The sequence below is a fragment of the Myiozetetes cayanensis genome, unplaced genomic scaffold (assembly GCF_022539395.1).
Source record: "Myiozetetes cayanensis isolate MyiCay16 unplaced genomic scaffold, myiCay2020 scf23, whole genome shotgun sequence".
In the NCBI taxonomy this organism is placed as follows: domain Eukaryota; kingdom Metazoa; phylum Chordata; class Aves; order Passeriformes; family Tyrannidae; genus Myiozetetes; species Myiozetetes cayanensis.
The window spans coordinates 12,232-32,213 of record NW_026087445.1 but is presented as its reverse complement, the minus strand read 5'-3'; the positions used below and the strand labels follow the sequence as shown (position 1 = coordinate 32,213).

General features: G+C 57.1%; 2 protein-coding genes across 7 annotated transcripts in view; both read left to right on the top strand.

Annotated features, from left to right (window-relative positions):
- EXD3 (exonuclease 3'-5' domain containing 3) overlaps positions 1-5,947 on the top strand; it is a 282,431-nt gene extending 276,484 nt beyond the window's left edge. Inside the window, exon 22 of one of the 4 annotated variants that reach the window (XR_007629431.1) lies at positions 5,110-5,246. Coding sequence is in view for 3 of the 4 variants with exons in the window: in XM_050319851.1 (XP_050175808.1) it covers positions 5,110-5,420 (311 nt within the window). In the remaining variant the exon portion in view is untranslated. Of the gene's footprint in view, positions 1-5,109 lie in introns of all 4 variants that reach the window. The other 3 variants (XM_050319851.1, XM_050319850.1, XM_050319852.1) reach the window with 3 other exon arrangements.
- An 8,132-nt stretch (positions 5,948-14,079) lies between these two features.
- Positions 14,080-19,752, top strand: NRARP (NOTCH regulated ankyrin repeat protein). 3 transcript variants are annotated; one of them, XM_050319856.1, is made up of 2 exons: positions 14,080-15,712; positions 15,793-19,752. In XM_050319856.1, the coding sequence occupies exons 1-2, from the start codon at positions 15,324-15,326 to the stop codon at positions 16,805-16,807; spliced, it is 1,404 nt and encodes a 467-aa protein (XP_050175813.1). In that variant the 5' UTR covers positions 14,080-15,323; the 3' UTR covers positions 16,808-19,752. The 3 variants fall into 3 exon arrangements, with proteins under 3 accessions (XP_050175813.1, XP_050175811.1, XP_050175812.1); XM_050319854.1 differs by having other exon boundaries at positions 14,080-15,727; XM_050319855.1 differs by having other exon boundaries at positions 14,080-15,737.
- Positions 19,753-19,982: the final 230 nt, after the last annotated feature.

The following is a 19,982-nucleotide window of genomic DNA, read 5'->3' as shown; positions in this document are numbered from 1 at the left end:
GCTGGATCCCAGGGAGTCCCCAGCCCTTTCACCCTCAGACCAGGCAACCCCATACAATTAAGCCGTCTTTTCTCTGGGGCACAGCAGGACAATGGGAGCATCCTCACATTCCCAGTTGGGGCAGGGATGGAACTGGGAGGTGCAGTGTCACGACCAGCCAGAAACACCCCCCAGCTGGGTTGTGCTCTGCCAGCTTCCCCTCTTCAGCAGAATTTCATTTACTCATGTGGAAAGCCACAGCTGAGCTGGAGACCTGGTGACACTGTCATGACTGCAGGTTTGCAGAGCTCTGCTGTGCCTGCTGACAGGGGCACTGTGCCCAGCATGCCCTGGGAAGGAGTTGGGAGCCATTTGGAGCAGGACCGTTGCTGCTGCTTGGCACTGGATGCGGGAGCTGGCAGGGTTCTCTCCCACAGCGGCACAGAGAGATGAGAGCAACTGAAGGTGCCTCTTGCTTGAGCTCATCCTCCCTCCTCCACCCTGGGAACATCTTAAGATCATGGCCAGGCTGCTGCAGCCCAGGTTGCACAATCCCGGGTCCTTTGTCCTTTGTTTATCTGTCTTATGGAGGAGGAAAAGATAACCAGGCATCTTCAGTGCCCTGCAATCAGCACATTTCTCAGGCTCGTAACTCCTCTTATCAGGCTGATCTCTCACCACCACTGAGGTTTCCCATGCACCTTTGTACTCCAAGAATGCTCACAGGTCTGCTTCAGCCCTGTGCAGAGCCTGGACGCTGTGAGCTTTCTCCCAAACACCCCAGCCCAGGCTGAGGCTGAGCCCCCGCATGAGGTTGTGATGGCACTGGGTGTGGTGGGCACAGGGCTCGGTGCTGGCACAGGGCTCGGTGCTGGCACAGGGCTCGGTGCTGGCACAGGCCTGCCTGACCCAAGGCCTCTCCAGAGGCAGCTGGAACTGTCAGGTCCTCACCTGAGCCAACTGGGACAGGCACCTGGCTCCTGGTCCCAAGGCCTTGGTTCAGGCTGGGTTGACACAAGCTGGGACCTGGGCAAGAAACAGGACCTGAGGAGCAGGATTTTGGGCAGAAGTACCTGGCACCCCCGGGAAGTTGGGCTTACCAGCCAGCACCCTGACACTGAACCCCTGGGGGTGTCCAGGGCTCACACATGTGGGGTTGTTTCCAGCCAAATCAGGGCTGTGTGGGCTGGGAAAAGGGAATGGGTACTGGTTCAAAGGTTTGCCCTGATCCTGCTCTGTCCCAGCTTTCCAGGCTCTACTGTGCCCCCCCCCCCATCCTACCATGGGGGGTCCCAGTGCTGACCCAGCACTCCAGTATTGCAACCAACAGAATAGGCTGTAGGGACGCCAGGTCACCATGTCACCATCACAGCCACCTTTCAGTGTGACCACCACAGTCTAAGGGCCCCTCTGTGGGTGGGGGTGTGCATCCCCCTGTTCCTTCCATGTCCCTCCCATTGGTCCCAGCCCCCCATCCATGGGCAGGACCTTGCGGTGGGGCACGTGGAGCTGTGACTCCTGCCCTGTCCCTGCCTTGGGACAATTCACCTTGCCCCTCACAGCCTGCCTGTGGCAGTAGTTCAGGGCTCATGTGGGACCACCAGAGTGACGGCCTGCAGCTATGGGGTCCTGGGTGCTGCTGTGCCCTTGGGGCTCTCTGTCCCTTGGGGTGAAGGGACTGTGGGTTCCCAGGCCCCAGAGCCCATGCAGCTCCCAGGGTGTGAGATGCAGCTCCCACTGTCTCGATGCTGGGGGCTGGGGGTTGAAGGAAGGGGATCCATTCCAGGCTGGAGGGCTCCTGCTGCACCCCACGTTGTGGAGCTCTGGGGCACAAAGCAAGCTGCTGCAGAGGTGAAATCCCACTGCTGAAGGAGGCCTTGCTTAGCCCAGGATGGGTGGCCCTTGCTCGTCCCTGACGCAGAAATACTGTGTGCCCCTGATGCAGGAATGGAATTAATTCCCATGGGCGAGCAGGGGTGGGCAGGAGGTAGCAGTGTGAGTGAGCAGCACGTGCTAGGCCAGGAGGAGATGGCTCTTGTGCCGAGCAGGTCTGCCTGGTTGCAGGCGGTGCTCGGGGATAGGGATGATCCTTGCTGCCTGTGGAGCTCTGCAGCACCAACACGTTTGGGTGCTCAGCCCCAGGGTGCTGGGGTGCTGCAGGGCTCAGCCTCCCATCCGGGTTCTGTCATCCCCAGGGTGACCCAGGCAAGAGGGGGAGAGGTGAGCAAGAGGCAAAGGGGTTTTTATTTTCAGGATGTTTTATAATGGGATTATTAGTTCCCAAGAGGTGTTTCGAATCGATTTGGTAAGGAATCGCTTTCCTTTCTCCTCCACGGGTATGCGGTGGGAATCCAGCCTTTGGTCTGAACCTCAGAGAGCTCTGGAAGCCGGGGATCTGACAAACTCCCTGCATGCTGGAAGGACACACTGAGCTCCCCCAGCCCCATGCACCCCACACATGCCCTTTGCTCCATCTCCAGCGTAACTCGGGGCTGTGCAGCAAACGGGCGAGCCGGGCTGCAATCCCAGGGAGCCACAAGTCCACCAGGGAGGGCTCTGCCTGTCTCACAGGGGAGAAAGAAAAACTTCCTTCAAAAAATCCCCCCTTTCTCCAGGAAACCCCTGTTTTTCTGGGGGATCCAACCTTTTCCCAGTGCAGTTTTCCCATGTGCCCAGCTGGCATCCTGTGCCTGGTGGCCCTTTAACCGCAGTGGTGAGGGGAGTGCAGGCATCTTCAAAAGCCCTGGGAAGAATTTGGTGGGAGGGGGAGAAGGGATTTTACAAGCTCCCATTCAGAAATGGTCACTTTGAAGTGATGTAGCATTCCCAACCCTTTGAAGAGCCACAATTAGGAGGGGGCTGGTGCAAGCAAAGGCAGAATACGGGGTGACCATCACAGCCTTTCTCTCCCCAGGCTTTTAAGGGATGAACTTTCCCTCCCTGCCTGCCTTTTTCCCACGAGCCCAGGGGGAGTGGGATTGGGGTGTTTAGGGGAGTTGGAGGTTTCTCACCCCCCCGTGCAGGGATGAAGGGGTCTGCTATTGGCTTTGCCCACCAGCAGCAGGGGAGTAGAGGGAACATGTTGGAAGGGAGAGCAAATTGCTCAGGACCCCTGCAGAAACACAGAGTGTTGGTGTTCCAGTGCTGTGTCCTGGCCAGGGAATTCTTTAGGCTCCATGATGAGGAAAGTTGTTGTCCATGGGTGCCTAGTGTTGGCAGCATCGTTTCTGTTATGGCTGGATCTAAAAGTCCCACCCAAGGCTGATGTCCCTCCCTCCAGGATCTTGTGCTCAAGAGTGGGGATAATGAGAAAAAAGAGTGCCCAGGAACAGGCCACCCTGTGTCACCATGCAGCAGAGGGAGGCAGGAACGGGGCGAGGACAGAACCCGTGCTCTGCCATGGGGATCTGCCATCCACTGACGGGCTTTGTCCTATAGGAACTCCTGGGAAATGGGCTCCTCCTCTGAGTACCTGCTCCAGCTGTCTCAGGAATCTCCTGAGAGCAGCCTGGGTGCTTCACCATTTGCCAGAAATTGGAGAAAAAGGGAAATCAAGGTCCCTGTTTTCCCTCTAAGGATGGATGCCACTTCATGTCTGAAGCAGATGCAGGAGATGAAGGAAAGGCCCATCCACGAGTGGGGCCATGGGGCACTTGCACAGGCCACAGGGATGGTGAGCCTGACTCTTACCCAGTGGATGGGATGGGGTTGGGGCTGCTTCCCTTGTGCTGTGGCAGCGGATCAAAAACTTGTGCCACTCGTGGGGGGTGTGGTGGTGCAAATCCACCTGAGAACATCTCCAGTGACAACTGTGACCCTGAGGATGGCTGTTTGTCTCCTGGGAAACAGGGGTGACTGTGTCCCAGCAGGCTGATCTTGTCATCTCCTCTGGGGAGGTGTGGAAGGGCTGGGGGGCTCCGGGGAACACCCCTGAACCAGGACTGGTGTGAGCTGAGCCTTCCACACCCCTCCTGGGCTGCAGCTCTTTCTGCTCCAGGAATGGTGGGTCCAGACCCTTCTGGACAGCCATGGGGTGGTTCTGCCAAGATGAAGTGGCCATTTCAGGGTTGTCCTCAGCCCTGCTTACCCCATGATAGTCCGCAGCATATCCCAAGCTGCTGAGAGCTTTGAGACACAGGGAAGAGCCAGCCGGGAATGCTGGTGTCCCTCTCTGTCCCAGGTGGCTCCTGATACAGTCCCTGTGATTCTGGAAAGGGCAGGCTGGACACCCCAGAGCTGGCGCTGGAGCGATGCGGGATGCCTTTTGTTGTCTTAATTGGTGCCTGGGCGGGACAGTCTGCCCCTGCCGAAACTGAGTCATCCCACGGCAATAACTGCAGCCTGTCCCCGGCTGCCAGGCATCCTGATGGATGGGAGGCAGCTCAGCCCTCAGCTTCCGCCACCCGGATCCAGCGACCTGCCGTGCCCCCGCCGCGGGCGTGAGAGCCTGCAGCGAGCTGCCAGAACTGCCGGGTGTTGTGGCACTCGGTGTGCGGTGGCAATAACCTCCCCCCCACGCTGGGGGCGTGCGGGAACAGCTCACATGGCCCCACATCGCACCCCACCGTGTCCCTTGCCCGTGTGTGTGGTGTGTTTGTGGGGGGAGGTGGGGGGTCACATATGGGAGATGGGGAATGAGGCCACACATACCCCAAGGCGTCGAGTCCATGAGCAGGTCAGGAGAGTCGTGGGTGTCAGGAACAGCACAGACAGCTGGGAATGATGGTGGTGGTTTAATTTAAGCAGCAGTAAGGGCTTCCCTTGCTGTTGGCTGTCTCATAACACAGCCGTGGGTAGGGGCCCAGCCCAGCTTGGAGAACAGCCCTGCCTGACCTGTGACAGGGAGGACAAACCACTGCACCCAGTACAGCAGCAGCACTGGTGCAGTTACCAGGACTGGAACAGATCCCAGCACATGGCAGAGGTACCACGCTCAGGGCAAGGCAGTTGGTGGAAGCTGATGACCACCTTCCCCCAAATTCATGGGATATTCCTCCTTGGGATGCAGGGCAGAGCCTGCACCCCCTGCAGGTATGACAGGCCCCTCACAAGGGTCGCTCACAGGGATGAACACAGACTCCACTCATCACAGCAGTGGCTGATGTTATGTGCTGTCTCCTCTCTCCACAGCCTGCCCAGGGAGCCAGATGTGCGATGTCACAGCTGGTGACACAGCCCAGCCCGGCTGCAGCGTGCAGGGAGAGCAGCCGGAGGGGCGGGAGCAGCGCGGGGCGGACGCAGTGCTGGGGGGAGGCACGGTCCTGCAGGTCGGTGCCATCCCCCCCGGGGTGCTGGACAGAACCGAGCTCACTGACTTCTATTGCTGCTCCTGCTGTGGGAAGGTGTTCTGGGAGGGATCCCATTTTGGACGTGTCGTCTCCCAGTTTCAGGATGTTCTTGTGGCCTCCGGGGACGCACAAAGCATCTATGAGCTGAGCTGAGGGGAGATGCAGGGGCTGGGCAGTGGGACAGGGAACTGCCCAAGGAACCTGAGTGGATTTTGGGCCATGGGTTTGCAGTAAGAGGTTGGAAGCAGAGGGCCTCTTGTTTTGGGATCCACCATGGAGCACTGTCACAGTTGCGCTGGTGGTTTGCAACAGCCAAAAAACACGTGTCCTCCATGAGATCATTAAAGCAGAGGTGGCCAGGGAATGAACCCTTTGCTTTATTTCTGCCCCTCTCCAGGCTGGGCATGGCAAGAGGGTGGCAGAGCTCTCCAAACCAAAATCACCACCCCAGCAGTGCTGACCCCTCTCCCCAGTGCCCCTCCTCCAAGTCACTCCTGAGGGGGACACAGGAGCTGAGTCCCCAACAGCAGCACAGGGGGAGCATCTCCAGAGCCTGGAGTGCTCCCAGCCTGTGGGACATGTGCCACACCACAAGCAGCATCCTGCTCACCCTGATCCCGCTCTCCAAGCACTCCTCAGAGGCCATCGGTAGGTGCAGGAGTCCGGGGGGGCTGAGCCCTTGTGGGCTCAGGGAAATCTCTGGGTGCACCACAATGCCCATTGGCATCCACATCCACTTGTGCTGGGATCTGGGATGTCCCAGCAGGGCCAGGCTGGTTCTGGCGGATCCCAGTGGGGCCAAAGCTGCAGCCAACTGCCCCCCTGGGGTGATCCCTCAGGACATCCCTGTGCCTGGGGCTCTGTGTGGAGAGCCCAGGGCTGGCAGTGAGGGATGTGGTCCTACCACCTCCAGCAACCAGTGCCACTGGTGGGATTGGCCAGCACTCAGAGGAGGCTGCACAAGCCATGGAGATCCCAGGAGAGGCGAGGAGTCCGGGTGCTCCAGGCACTTCTGTTGGGTGCCTCCAGATCCAGGGCCAGGCTCACACCACTTCACCCTGCAACTGAGGAGTGTTTGCAAAACTCCAGGTTAACTTCCAGACCCTACTGTTATTCCTGAGAGGGCCCGAGGAGCTCTTGGCTGAGGTGTGATGTTTTTCAGCCAAGGAAGCACCTGCACTGCACTTTCCCTCTTCCAGAGCTCCTGGCCACACAGTGTCACGGGCTCCTTTCGCCCTTAGGGATATCTCACCCTCCAGCGCAACGCTTTAACAAAAAAAAGATCGTTTTTCCACTTTAAATATCCCTCTTTCCACAAGACCCTGTCTGAGCTTTAAGTGACCCTAAAATGTGACTGTACCTGCACTGTGCCCATCCTCACTCCCTGGTGGTCCTGGGTGAGTCCTGACCACGGACATGACCCTCTGGTGACACTTTCCATGGCCACAGTGTGTCATTTTGTCCCTGTTTCCATCAGAAATGGTAGATAATCCCTGTGCCCACACAACTGTCCCCATCTATCTCACAGCCCTGCCACTGCCCCTTGATTGCTGCCATGGAGCTGCATCCCTGTCCAGTGGAAGCATAAAATAACAGCATCTCCTTCACCAGTGATGAACAAAGTTGAGGTGGACACCAGTGTCACTGTGACAGAGTGGCTGTTACCATCTCAGCATGCACCACTGGCCCTGCACATGCTGAAAGGTTTGGACCCATTTTGGAGGGCAGGGATGCTAAGCCTGGCCCCTTTCCATTGGAACACACAAGGGTGAGAGTCATCCACAAGATTTGTGTTTCCCGGGAGATTTGAGGGGGGGGGTATTCCCTCTTTCCCTGCACTTTTCTGGCAGAACTTGGAGAGGAAGCCTCCTCCATGGCTGAGAATCACCATCATCATCACAGCAGTGTCTGCCAGGGAGTGGTTGTGTGTCAGCAACAGCCTCAACCACTGCTCTGCCCATGGAGGGACAGACATGGAGACCACACCTCCTGCTGCCAAGGCTTTGGCTGTGGGGGGGTGCTGGGTTTGAGGGATTCCTTAAAAGGCTGCATCTACTCTCCTCTCCTTCTCCTCTCCCCATACAGTCAGAGACAGGGAAGGCCATTGTTCCCTCTGATCCCCTGGCCCTGGGGTGGGGTCTGGCCCCGTGGAGCCCCCACAGCCCAGCCTTGCCATGGCACTGCCCGGGTGCCCCATTGTCCCAGTCCAGTGGGTGCACAGCACTGGAGCTCACCAGACAAAACCAGTCTTTGAGAAAAACCTTCCCTCACCAGCACCTTCACCCCTCCTTTCCCATCTCTCTCAGTTTATGCTGGAGATGGCTGCTGCTTCTAGAGATGGGCAGAAGAAAAACAGGGATTCTCCCACTTGACTGGAGGTTCCTGGACCCTGGCACACCTTCTTGAATGTGCACTGACACCTCCAGCCATGGGGATTATTTTTCCTAATGGGATTAAAATGCCTACTGCTCATCTTGTCCTCCATGGCTGTCATTGTTCCATCCACTCTTTCCATTTTTTTGTCTTCTTAGTTGTCTACATTTTTTGCACATAATCTTGAAGGAATTGTCTTTCACTTCCTGGTTTTCCAGGCCTGTGCTCGCTCTTGGTGTTAATGTGTTTTTTCTTAATTCACTCTTCATCTAAAATGGAAATTTCCTCTTCACTTTTACCCCCAGGTCATTTTTATCATGTTTCTGGTGCAACAGCTTTGGGCCAGGCAGTAACAACAGGGGACAAACTGGCACTATCACGTACCCTGGTCTGGTGTGCTGGCAACTGCTTGTGGACCTTCTGGTCCTGGAAAACTGGCGCATGGAGGGACTAAATCTCTGCTTTGTTGATGATGTTACAGCTGGCTGGAGGCACAGACCCTGGTTTTATGTGGCCTTGGGCCAACCCCTGCACCTCTGGGCCACAATTACCTTGTCCTGAGCCATCAGGGTGAGCTCCAGGGCTGAATCCTGTGTGAATACAGAGCTTTGGCACTGGGAAACATGATAACAGGCTTTCTGCCTCTGTGTCATGGGCAGATGTTTACAAATTGTCCCCAATTCCTGATGGCAGCACCAGGCAGCTGAGGTCCCTCTGGCCTGAGCTGTATTTGGTTCTGTGACAGGACAGTGGCCTTGCTTGAGCATGGACATGCTTGGATGGAGCTGCTTCCAGTGTGCCAGCTGTAGTCTCAGCAGTGGGAGTTTTGCTGGTGCCCCTGTGTGTCCAGGTGACCTGTTCAGTGCCTGGAAGCAGCATGTTCTTAGGTTCAGGTTCAGCACCCTCCATGCTCTGCCAGACATTGGCTCCTCCAGTGCATGGGCCACTTTCTCCCTGGATGCCACTGGAGTTGCCACGTCCTTGTGGACCACCAAGCCCCCAGCTCCCTGGAGTATGTGGGGAGTGTCCTACGAGCAGGGGGTGAACGAGGCTTGTGCTTTGCCAGCAGCCCCTCTGTGCGAGCCTCTGGTGAGAGGCACCAGTGTGGTCACCGCAGGCGGCGAGCGTGGGACTGCCCACAGAGGAGGCTGAGCTGCCCAGCCCCCTGGGCTCCACGTGGACTCAGCCACGTGTCAGCATCCTGCTTCTTCAGGGGTTGCTCTAGCATGGCAGAACCAGGGATAAGGCAAAGCAGGAATGATGCAGAGCCCGTGTGGTGAGCGGTGCTTTGTCCTGCTGTGGGATGTTCACCCAGAGTGAGATGAACCTCTCCAGAATGGGATGAACCTGTCCAGACCCCATGTGGAGGAAACTGCTGAGTCACACGGGCATCTGACCACCCATGGGCACTTCTGGCCTTTGCTTGTGGGTTTTCCAGAGCTGTGGTTTCATATCTGTCTGCCACCCCTTTCACTGTGGAAGGGAGCTGGTGGGAAACAGGGACACATGGCCCTGTCCCTCACCTGGGGCCACCTGCCTAGAAGGGTCATCTCCCTTCTGAACCATGGGGACAGTAGGGTCATGTCCTTGACACCTCCAGGACTTCATCTGCCTGCCAGCTCCATCAGTCTGGGGGAGAGCTTTTGTGTTTACAGCCAGGGCTGTACTAGGGCAGGGTCACCAACATGGGACTTTTTTAAGAGACCAACCCAGAACAGACACCAGCAGGTCATGTGTACCTGTGGACTTGGCACAAAACAGCTCCCAGAGGATCCCATCCAGCTCCTGGGGACAGGGGCAGCAGCTGTGACCCAGCACAGCACCTCTCCCTTCCTGCTGCCCGCAGGAGGTGATGCCGTGGTGGGATCTGTGCAGCAAGGTCACCTCCAGTCATAGACACAGTCTACAGCAAATTCCATGTCCAACCAGCCTTGAGGAGCATCCAGGAAGTAATAAATTGTCCAGTTTTGAATGATGGATACAGATCAAAGGGAATTAAAGGAACTTTTTAATCAGCCAACAATATTGTTTCCCTATCTGGCTGCTTAAAAAGGTAATTACTAAATCCCATTGTCTGTGTCATACTAATGTTTAACATTTATCAGGGCAGTAACGAGCCCTCCATGCTTTTATGGAGCCATTTGATCCTGTGTGGGAAGGGCAGCCCCAGCAGGGATGGGGGCTCTGGGTGGGCTCCAGGAGACCACCAATCCCCCAGGTGTTTCACCTGTGCTCAGCTCCTGCCCTTGCATGGCAGGATGTGATCGTGGGGGGACTCTGGGATAAAACAGCACTGGAGAAGGGTTTTGTTGCTCATGAATGAGACTTGACTGAACAACATCCATCTCTCAGCCCTGGGAAACCACGCACTGCGTCGGATGTCAGAAGGTTCCTCTCCTCTCCTTGTGTATTCCTGCACATCCTTTGGAGCTTGATGGGGACAAGGTGTTTGAAGCCCAGGCCAGCTTTAGTTTACAAATGAATATATCAACATCGTTCCTCATCAGGCAGGAATGTACTTCCCTCCCTTCTCCCCCACCTTATCCCCATCCCCTTCCGAGCAAACTTCCTTCCTCCAGTAATCTGGAGCGGAAACCTCGCCGCATATTTGACCGGCTCACAGAAATCAGCTCAGTTTTCCCTGGCGTGACTTTGTGCCTTGAACTAGGGTTGGTCAATCCCTAAAGCAGCCGGTGAGGCAGGGGAGGAGGAGAAGGATGAGGGCTGTACTGCTGCCCATCCTCAGCACGGAGCTGCTCTTCCAGCCGGATGCTCCGATCGAGCTCCCAGTTGCTTGGCTGCCGTTTTCAAACAAACCGTCTTGTTTCTGGGCACGGACCCAGGGCTGAGAGCCCTGGCCTGGCTGCAAGCCCTCCTGCTACCCCACACCATGGGAATGCTGCTCCCATGAGCCAGGGGTCATTGCTGCTGGCCCCTCACTGAGGCAGGGAGAGGAGAGAGGTGTCAGTGCCACACAAGGAGGGACATTTGCATTGGCCAGGAAGATGTTTGCTCCCTGGGAAATAGCCTGGAACTGGACCCTTCCCCAGCACAGCTCCCAGGCAAATGAGCTTACACACACTCACCAGGCATGTCCCTCAGGGGGTATGGCCACGTTACCCCTGAGCCTGCTTAGATCCCAGGGATGTCCCCACGGAGCAGTCACCGGGCCAGCCCTGATGGGCTATAACATGTCTTTTGGGGTAACTGTGCAGTGGGAGCAGTGGGGTGACATATCCTCATCCCTGCAGCCACCACAAAGGAGTGGCCACACAATGCAGACAGGTTGCCCAGAGAAGCTGTGGCTGCCCCATGTGATGGTGTCAGTTTAGCAAAGCCTGGGCTGCAGCCATGGCAGTTTGGTGCACATGTGCTCAGTGGCCAGAGTGATGTCAGTCAAGGTGATGTCTCAGGATGACCTGGCAGCACTGGGACGCTGCTGCAGCTGGAGAGCCCTGCCTGTGGCACTGGGCGGGAGTTCTGCAGCTCCAAGCACATGGTGGCCTTTTGCTCCAGGAGCATATTTATGCTGTCAGATGCTGAGGTTGTAGGCTACATCAGAAGAGCTGCATTTTCAGCAGGATAAGGACTGACAAGATGGGGCACTGGAGTGGTTAAAGGCCAAGCTGCAGTGAGACAACCCAATCTGCACAGCCCAGCACTACATCCTCTAGCCTAGGGACACCTCCACCTGTGTCTGCCCTGGAGGAAAAGGACCACTTGTAAGGCTATGACTGTGTTTGAGTCTTGCTCAGGTTTTAAATCCTGTTTGTCACAGGCTGAGAAGGAGGGATCAGGCAGAGCAGCATCCATGGTGGCATCCATGGAAAGTGGCAGTCCCCAGCCCATGTTCCTGCAGTGGCTCCTCTGATGGGGGTGTCCCAGGAGGATGCCTCGGGCCTCCCCTGGTCCACAGAGCTTCCCAAATAACTTGTAAGAGCTTTGCTAGTGATGCCATGCTCCCTGCAGAAGATATGGGGCACTCACACATGTCCTCACTGCAAGACTATGAGGTTTCCCTTATAAATTCTCACCACTGGCTCAGTAGCTCTGCTGGTAGGGGCTGCAAGGTCCCAGCCCACCCGGGCACTGTCCGAGTGCTGCTGGAAGCTCACAGTGTGTGATGTGTCCACGGGGGGAGCATGAGGCCAGTCCTACGGCCGTGTCCCTGCTTGTGCCCCACTGCCAGCAGGGCAGCTCTCAGACCACACGGAGGGAGGTTTTCCCCCGAAGCCCCCCCGCAGCCCTTTCCCCACTCGGGACAGGCATTCCCTTTCCTCCCGCCAAAGATGAATCTGCACAAGGGAGATTGTTCCCACACAGCAACAGCAGCCCCCCGGGCCCGGGTGGTCTCCCTGCATCCCCGCATCCCCGCGGCCGGCCGGGCGGCACCGGCCGAGCCCGCCTTTCCCCGCCGGGGCTCCGGCAGCCGCTTTGCCAAAAAGCCGGGAGGCAAAGCGCCGGCGGGCCAGCGGCGGAGGAAACCTTCGCGCTTCCTCCAGCTCTGGGGAGCTGAGCGGGCAGGGCGCTCTCTCTCGCACGCCTTTCGCTGGGGCTCTGCGCTGGGAAGAAAAGCTCCCGTCTTTCCCACGCTCTCCGACACATTTTAATGAATTAAGTGGGGGCACGCCCCCTCGCCGCCTGCCCCGGATCCGTCCCCCCGGCTCTCCGGCTCCCTTCAAGGAGGCCTCCGGTGGTGGCTGGACTCTCGCTGCCGTGTCCGCCCGGCCTGAGGACGGGCACCGCCCGCTGGGATTTTTGGGAGAGGGCTGCGACGTGCCCAGCCCAACGCACCCAGCGCCGGGGCGGCTCCGAGCCCCGCCGGCAATGCCGGTGGCAGCCGGTCCTTCTCCCTCCCGCAGGCTCTCACGAGTGCGGGGAAATTTGGCCGTCACCTCTCCTGAGGAGGGGAAATTTGTTCCGCGCCTCTCGGCGTGAACGTTCGCTTAAGGCGTCGCAACTCCGGGTCCCTTCCCCACCTCCCGCTACGTCTTCCCCTCGTCTTAGAAGAGAGTGGATAAATCACTGGGTGGGACTATTGGCTTTGCAGGGCCCCATGCAGCGAGGACAGGGGGGCCTCCGAGCGCCTCCGACCCCTCCGCAGCCCCTTCCCGGCCGGAGCCGTGCGAGGAGCCTGGCCCGGCCGTCACACCGCTCCCGGCTCCTCTCCGGTTACAGAGCTGGGTACAAGCTGGGGTTGAAATGCACCGTTTCAAAATTTTTTTTTTTTTTTTTTTTTTTTTTTTTCCCTCTCTGCTTTTTCGCTCTTTTCCCTCCCTCCCTGGCCCCGTTCCCAGGCCGAGTCCTGCCCCCACCTGCCAGCCCCGAACATTTGCATGGCTGGGTCCCTGCCCGCGCTCTTTTTCTCACCAGTGTCACTGGCTAATGCAGATTTGCTTGCGAGGATGTAACTCTGGCCAAGCCCCAGACCGGGGAGGTGTGAGCAATTCCCACTCTCCCACGGCTCGCTCACAGGGCTCCACACCTCGCAGGATATGGCTGGTAAATGCACAAAATCAGCTGTCACGGGATATTTAGGAGTGGAAAGGAGAGGGCGAGCCGGGAAGAGTAGAGCCCCGACTCTCAGTCCATCTCACTCAGCTCCGGCAGAGCTGCCGTAAGACCCGCTGCCTTCCCTTTTCCAACTTTGCCGAGATGGCTTTGCTGGGATTAGTGCCAGAGAACGGTCACGGGCTGCGGTGGCTCCGCGCTCCCCACTGTTTGCTCTGCCGGGCTGTACTGGGCCCTGGCACAGCCGGAGCTGCCGTGAGTCACCGAGAGGCACGGCTCACCACGGCGAGTGACACCGGACAGCAGGACAGGGACAGCCACTGGCGATCCCCGCGGCCACCATGGCTAGGGTGATGGGGACAGAGCCACCACCTCCTGCCCGGAACGGGGCCCTCACGGGGAGGGACCGGCAGAGGTGGTTCTTTTTCACTCTCCTCGGGTAAGCCTGGCCCCTGCACAGCCCCCATGGCTCCAAGCCCTGAGCCCAGTTCTGTGTCCTGTGCCAGCTCGCTGGGGGCCCCGCGCCTCAGTGGCATAGGGACATCGTGGGAGAAGCTGCACAGCCACAGGAGAGCAGAGGGGAGCCTGCAGCTCCTGGCTGCAGTCACGTCCCAGCCCCCTTTTTCCGTGAGAACAATGGGCTGCGACATTCACATTAGAAAGGTGTGACTGGGAGAGCTCTGGCCTGGAGAAGCCAGTGAGACCAGACAGATGGAACTGGGACAGGGGTTGGGATGAGATGGGCATGGGTAAGGAGATGAGGATGTGGATTGGGACGGGGATTAGATGGAGATGGGGATGGAGATGAGTGTATGCATGGGCATGGGATGAGGATGGAGACAGGGATGGGATGGAGATGGGGGTCTAGATGGGGAGATGGGCATGGATATAGGGATGGAGTGAAGGTGGGAATGGGGTAGGAGTGGGGATAGGGATGAGAAAAACTACCTGCAGAAATGGACTTAGAAAGGTAGACCCTTATGGGAAGAGAAACAGGAGCTGCTTTACCAACTTCTTACAGCCAAAAGCAGGCCAGGATAAGGAGAAGGACCCAACTGGAGCAGGAGGGGTCTCCGGCTCCTCCAGCCGCTGGGAAAAGCCACAGGAAGAGGCCGTGGGGCAAATTGCACTCCTAGCTCACGGCCACTGTCCTCCAGCCATGTGACAGACGGCTCCAAGATGGCCCGTTTCATCAGCTGGGGTCGAATTTAGCAGTTGGCCAGTTTCTCTCTTTCCCTCCCCAAAAGGACACACCAGCAGTGCCAGGTGACAGCAGCTTGCCACCCAGCTGCCCCCGGCATGGCTGCTGTCACCTCGGTTTATGACACGCTCCTTCCTCTCTCCCCGCACCTCCCGTCCCAATCCAGCTGACCAAATGCCCGGCGGGGGCGTTGGGAGCTGACCCGGGAACGCTGCTTCCCACCCGGCCCCGCCGTTTGCTCCCCGGGGACCAAACGGGCGCGGGGGGAAGGGGAGGGGCCCCCCAGCACCGTTTCTGGTTGATGCAGTGTTTTCGGATACCTTTTTGCCCATTTTTGCACCTCCCCGCAGTGTCCACAGCTCCTAGTGCTCCTGCACCAGGAGTGACCCGCTGTCCAGCCGAGGATCACAGTCCTGGTGTGTCCTCGGCTGGGCAGTGGGTCTGACCCCAGATAAAGCCCCAGGCAACTGAGTCGCTCCAGGGCTGGTGGGACACAGGGGCGGCTGCATCTTCCCTCCCCACATCAATCTCACCCCTAGGTCCCTGAAACCCAGTGCAGCCCCAAATGGGAGCCCCCAGAGCGGCAAGACCCCACGGGTTGAACCTCCTATCCTGTTCCATGACCTGTCCTGGTTGACGTATGAGGACACAAACCTGTAGCAAACCCATGTCACCCCCAAATCGGGGGTAACTGCAGCCCCTCGGAAGCCCCCATCAGCGGGGTCCTGAGGGGTGTTTGGGGATGGGCACAGCCCAGATCCAGCGCAGCACTGCAGGGAGCAGCGGGGCCGGCTGCTCCTGCCTGGTACGGCACGGCCCCACACGGGCTGGCCGATCGTGCCCAGTGCCGAGGCCACCACCGAGCTGGGCTGTGCTGACCCGGGCTGTACCAAGCCGAGCCGGGCTGTGCTGAGCCGGGATGTACTGAGTTGAGCTATCCCTCACCAGGCTGTCCCGGGCTGTCCTGTTCCATGTTGTCCCTGTTCCATGCTGTCCCGGGCTGTCCTGGGCTATCCCGTTCCATGCTGTCCCCGTTCTGTCCCGGGCTGTCCCGTTCCATGCTGTCCTGGGCTATCCTGTTCCGTGCTGTCCCGGGCTGTCCCGTTCCATGCTGTCCCGGACTGTCCCAGGCTGTCCTGTGCTGTCCCGGGCTATCCTGGGCTGTCCCATTCCATGCTGTCCCTGGCTATCCTGTTCCGTGCTGTCCCGGACTGTCCCGTTCCATGCTGTTCCGTTCCATGCTGTCCCGGGCTGTCCCATTCCATGCTGTCCCGTTCCATGTTGTCCCGTTCCATGCTGTCCCAGGCTGTCCCGTTCCATGCTGTCCCGTTCCATGCTGTCCCGTTCCATGCTGTCCCGGGCTGTCCCGTTCCATGCTGTCCCGGGCTGTCCCATTCCATGCTGTCCCGTTCCATGTTGTCCCGTTCCATGCTGTCCCAGGCTGTCCCGTTCCATGCTGTCCCGTTCCATGCTGTCCCGTTCCATGCTGTCCCGTTCCATGCTGTCCCGTTCCATGCTGTCCCGGGCTGTCCCGGGCCCGCAGCGCCCCCCTCCGCCCCCTTCCGCCCTCGCAGCTCTCGGGCCCCTCCCGCTCACCCTCCAGAGAGGTGGGCGTGTCCATTCCCGAGTCCCCGCCCCCACGCCCCCGGGGCCAATGGGCTGTGGGCACCCGGCCCCGCCCCCGCGGCCGTGCCATTGTTATGCAAATAAAAGGGCGGTAAAAGGCGCGCGCGGGGCCGGGCGGCTCCAGAGGGCGCGAGCGGGGCCAGCGCGGCCGAGAGCGCGGAGCGGCGGGGCCGGCAGAGCCCAGCGGGGCCGGCAGAGCCCAGCGGGGCCGGGAGCGCCCACCGGGGCCGGGAGCGCCCACCGGGGCCGGCAGAGCCCACCGGGGCCGGCAGAGCCCACCGGGGCCGGCAGAGCCCACCGGGGCCGGCAGAGCCCACCGGGGCCGGCAGAGCCCAGCGGGACCCGCGGCACCCCCACCCCGGCGGCACCGCAGCACCGCCCGCCCGCCACCGCATGCCAGGGCGGGCGCCGCCGTCGCCGTCCATGCGGGGCGGCGGGGCCGAGGCGGCGGCATGAGCCAGAGCGAGGTGTCGCCATGAGCCAGAGCGAGGTGTCGCCGTGCGCGGCGCCGCCGCCGCCCCCCAGCCAGCGGGTGTTCCAGGAGGCGGTGCGGCGCGGCAACACCAAGGAGCTGCAGTCGCTGCTGCAGAACATGACGAACTGCGAGTTCAACGTCAACTCCTTCGGGCCCGAGGGGCAGACGGCGCTGCACCAGTCCGTCATCGACGGCAACCTCGAGCTCGTCAAGCTCCTGGTCAAGTTCGGCGCTGATATCCGCCTGGCCAACCGCGACGGCTGGAGCGCTCTGCACATCGCCGCCTTCGGGGGCCACCAGGACATCGTCCTCTACCTGATCACCAAGGCCAAATACTCCGCCGGCGCACGGTGATGCTGGGGCTGCTCCCCCGGTGATGCCGGGGCTGCTCCTCTTCCGCTCCCTCGGTGATGCCGGGACCGCCCCGCCGGTGATGCCGGGTCCCCCCGACCCCGCGCTCCCCCGGCGATGCCGGGGTACCTCCCCACTCCCCCGGCCGCCAGAGCTGCTCCCGCCCCCGCCCTGGGGGAATTTGGCGAAGATTTGGGGTCCCACGCAGAACACGCCACAGCTTTTACATTTTTAAGGTTTTTTTGTTGTTTTGTTTTGTTTTTCCTTCCAAGGGTTGTTTCCTACTGTAACATGTTTTTTTTCCTCCATCTACCTCGGCTGCACTCACAGTATTCACGGTTTCAGTTTGACATCTGGGCAGATGCTTTAACTCCCCCACGTCCCTTCCCGCTAATATTTAATCCCCCTCCCCTCTCCCCTCGCTCCCGACCCTCCCGTTTAAAGTATTCTGGCTCAGAAACGATTTCATTTCAACGCTACCCAAAAGCCTCCCCGCCGTCCCCCTCTGGTGCTGGGGTCCCCTCTCCCGTGCCGGCCGCGGCTCCGGGCATAAAGCCCCGTCGATGGGCTGGGGGCTCCCGGTCGCCCGCGGCCCTTCCCGGCGAGGAAGAGCGGGGAAGTCCTCCTCCTCTCCGAGGTTCACCCAGTGTTTTCCCACCGCTGATTTTTTTTTTTTTTTTTTTGTCGAGGCGACTCCGTTGGAATATGACAGACGTGGTTTTCTCACCCCGATTGCTCATCGTTTTGGTTGATTTTGCATTGGGTTTTCTGCCTTGGTTCTTCCTTGGGTGTCCGAAGAAAGTCTGTGTCCTCACCCTCTCCATGAATCCGTTTAGCACACGTGAGATCCCAGGAAAAGACATTGAGTCCTTCTGGTTTTGTGTATAAAGGGGGATTAGCAAATCCTGGACTTTTTTTTTTTTTTCCCCTTAAAAAAAAAAAAAAAAAAAAAAAAAAAAAAAAAACTCTAGAGGCAGAGGATTTGCTTTTGCACAGAAAAGGGGCGTGAGCGCTCTCTGCTGCCTACAGAGATGCTGGAAAACTACTGAAAAGAGTTTGGGAACTTTTTTTTTCTTGTGGTGAAACTTGGATAACACTTCTCAATGCAGAACGATTCACTTGACGTATGTACACTCACCTGCCTTTTATAGGAGATGTATATCCCGCAGTATATATCTTTATAAAGGAAAGGGAGGACGCAGAGTGAGCCACCCGAAGGCGCATTTTGAAGTGACTGCACGTATAATCGCAAATGCTGCTTTTTTATTGCTATGGCACAAGAACATCCATTTGGAAAATGCGGAAAATTTCAGAAGTCTCTTTGCTCCCGCTGGTCTTTCAGCCCTCTCCTCGCCTGCACTAAAGCCATCCGTATCACTGCCGTCTCCCCGCTCTCTCACACCCTGCATCCAAACCATTCCCATTAAAAAAGAGAAAAGAAAAGAGTTACCTGCTGGTTTATTTGGGTTGTGTTTTACCTATTTATCATGTCTGTATATATTTGTGGGTGAAGATTGTGAGCCTGGTTTTGTTTGAAGCTGGTGGTGAGTGTTGCAAAAATATGGTTTGGGAAATATGCTTTTTTTGTTGTTGTTTTTTGTTTTCCTAGTCTTAAAACTAAAAAAAAAAAAAACCAACCTAGAGTCTGCCATGATTATTTCCCATTGCACTGAATATTCTGCTTTGTCTCTGATGGTTTCACCTGCAGTTGGGGTTTTTTGTTTGAGGGTTTTTTGGTGTTTTTCTCCACTTTAACAACTTGAGATTATTTCAAAAGCTCCAAATTTAAAGAAGAAAAAGAGGAAAAAAAGCCCTGTCAAAAGCATCTACTGTTAATGCTGTAATTTGCAAGGAACTGCTTGGCCGAAGTCTTTCTGTGAGCATGGAAGGGGTGTCCAGCACTTCCACTGGTGCTTCTGTGCGATAGTTATGGGGTGGGAACAAGACCTTTTCTAGTGAGGTTTTGTCGTCGTTACCAGATGGTTGCACATTTTTTTTTTTTTTTACGTAAATGGATTTGCCACAATGACATGTCATAACATTTATGACATGATATTAAAAAGTGTATTGTAAAGCCAAGTTCTAGATGGATTTTTAAAAAGAAGTCTTGGTTATAAACCCAGTCTAAAGGGAGCTCTGTCCAGTGTTGTAAAGACAACATGATGTAACCCATATTTATATTTTTATAAAATACCTATTAAGACTGTGAATCTCCTGTGTGAATTGCTGGGTGAGTTGTTTAAGAAAAGTATTGTTCCTTTCCAGCCTCCTGGAGCTTTAGACACGCTGAGATTTTTGGGAAACTGTACGTCGGGGAAGGGGGTTTGCTCTGAAATTGTGAGTTGATGTATTTTTACATCCCTTTGTATTTTACTGAAAAGCTGCTGCCCTTCCTAGTCCCTAGAGTTTCAATTTTCTATGCAACCCCCACACCCCTGGTCTCTCTTGATCCTGAGAAGTAAAAGGGATGCAGATTGATTCAAATTGAAATGAGGGTCCCCCCACCCCCCTTGTTGGCTCATCGTGCTGCTGACCCTTCATGCCAAAACGGGGAGTACAATAAAAAAAAAAAAGAGGCAGGTGGGGGAGGCTCTTTCGTGCATGACTGGTTGCCTTCCAGCAGTCATCTTTTTAATTATTATTATTATTTTTGTAAGAAGAATATATTGATAATGTCAGTGAAATAAGCAGACATTGAAGCTGATGCACAGATTGCTCCAGAAAGGAGTTTTTCTGTAGATTTTTCTTTAGATGCAAATACCTTTTTTAATTATGTTAATTAATGTTAAGAATTCTTAGGCTTATATTGAAGCTGTATGTGGGTCACTATATGATCATTTCTAACTGGATAAAGTCTGTACAGTACAGCATATTCCTGAGTGTATGATATAGACGTGTAGCCCCAGAGTGCGAAATTTATAAATAAATTTTTCATTGATCTTTTTATATAAAAAAAAGGCTTTTCTGTTTGTTCTTTCCCGCATGGTTATGGGTGATGCTGGGTGGTTCCAGGGGTTGGGGGGTGGCTGGCTGGGTCCCCAGGTCTCTCTTTTGGTGTCAAACCTGCAGCTATTCCGTGGTTAAATGCATCCCTGCAGGGGGATGGCTGGGATGGATTTGGGGTGTGAGTGTGTGGACCCTCCCCACAGGCTGGAGGAAGCTCCCTGGGCTCAAGGGG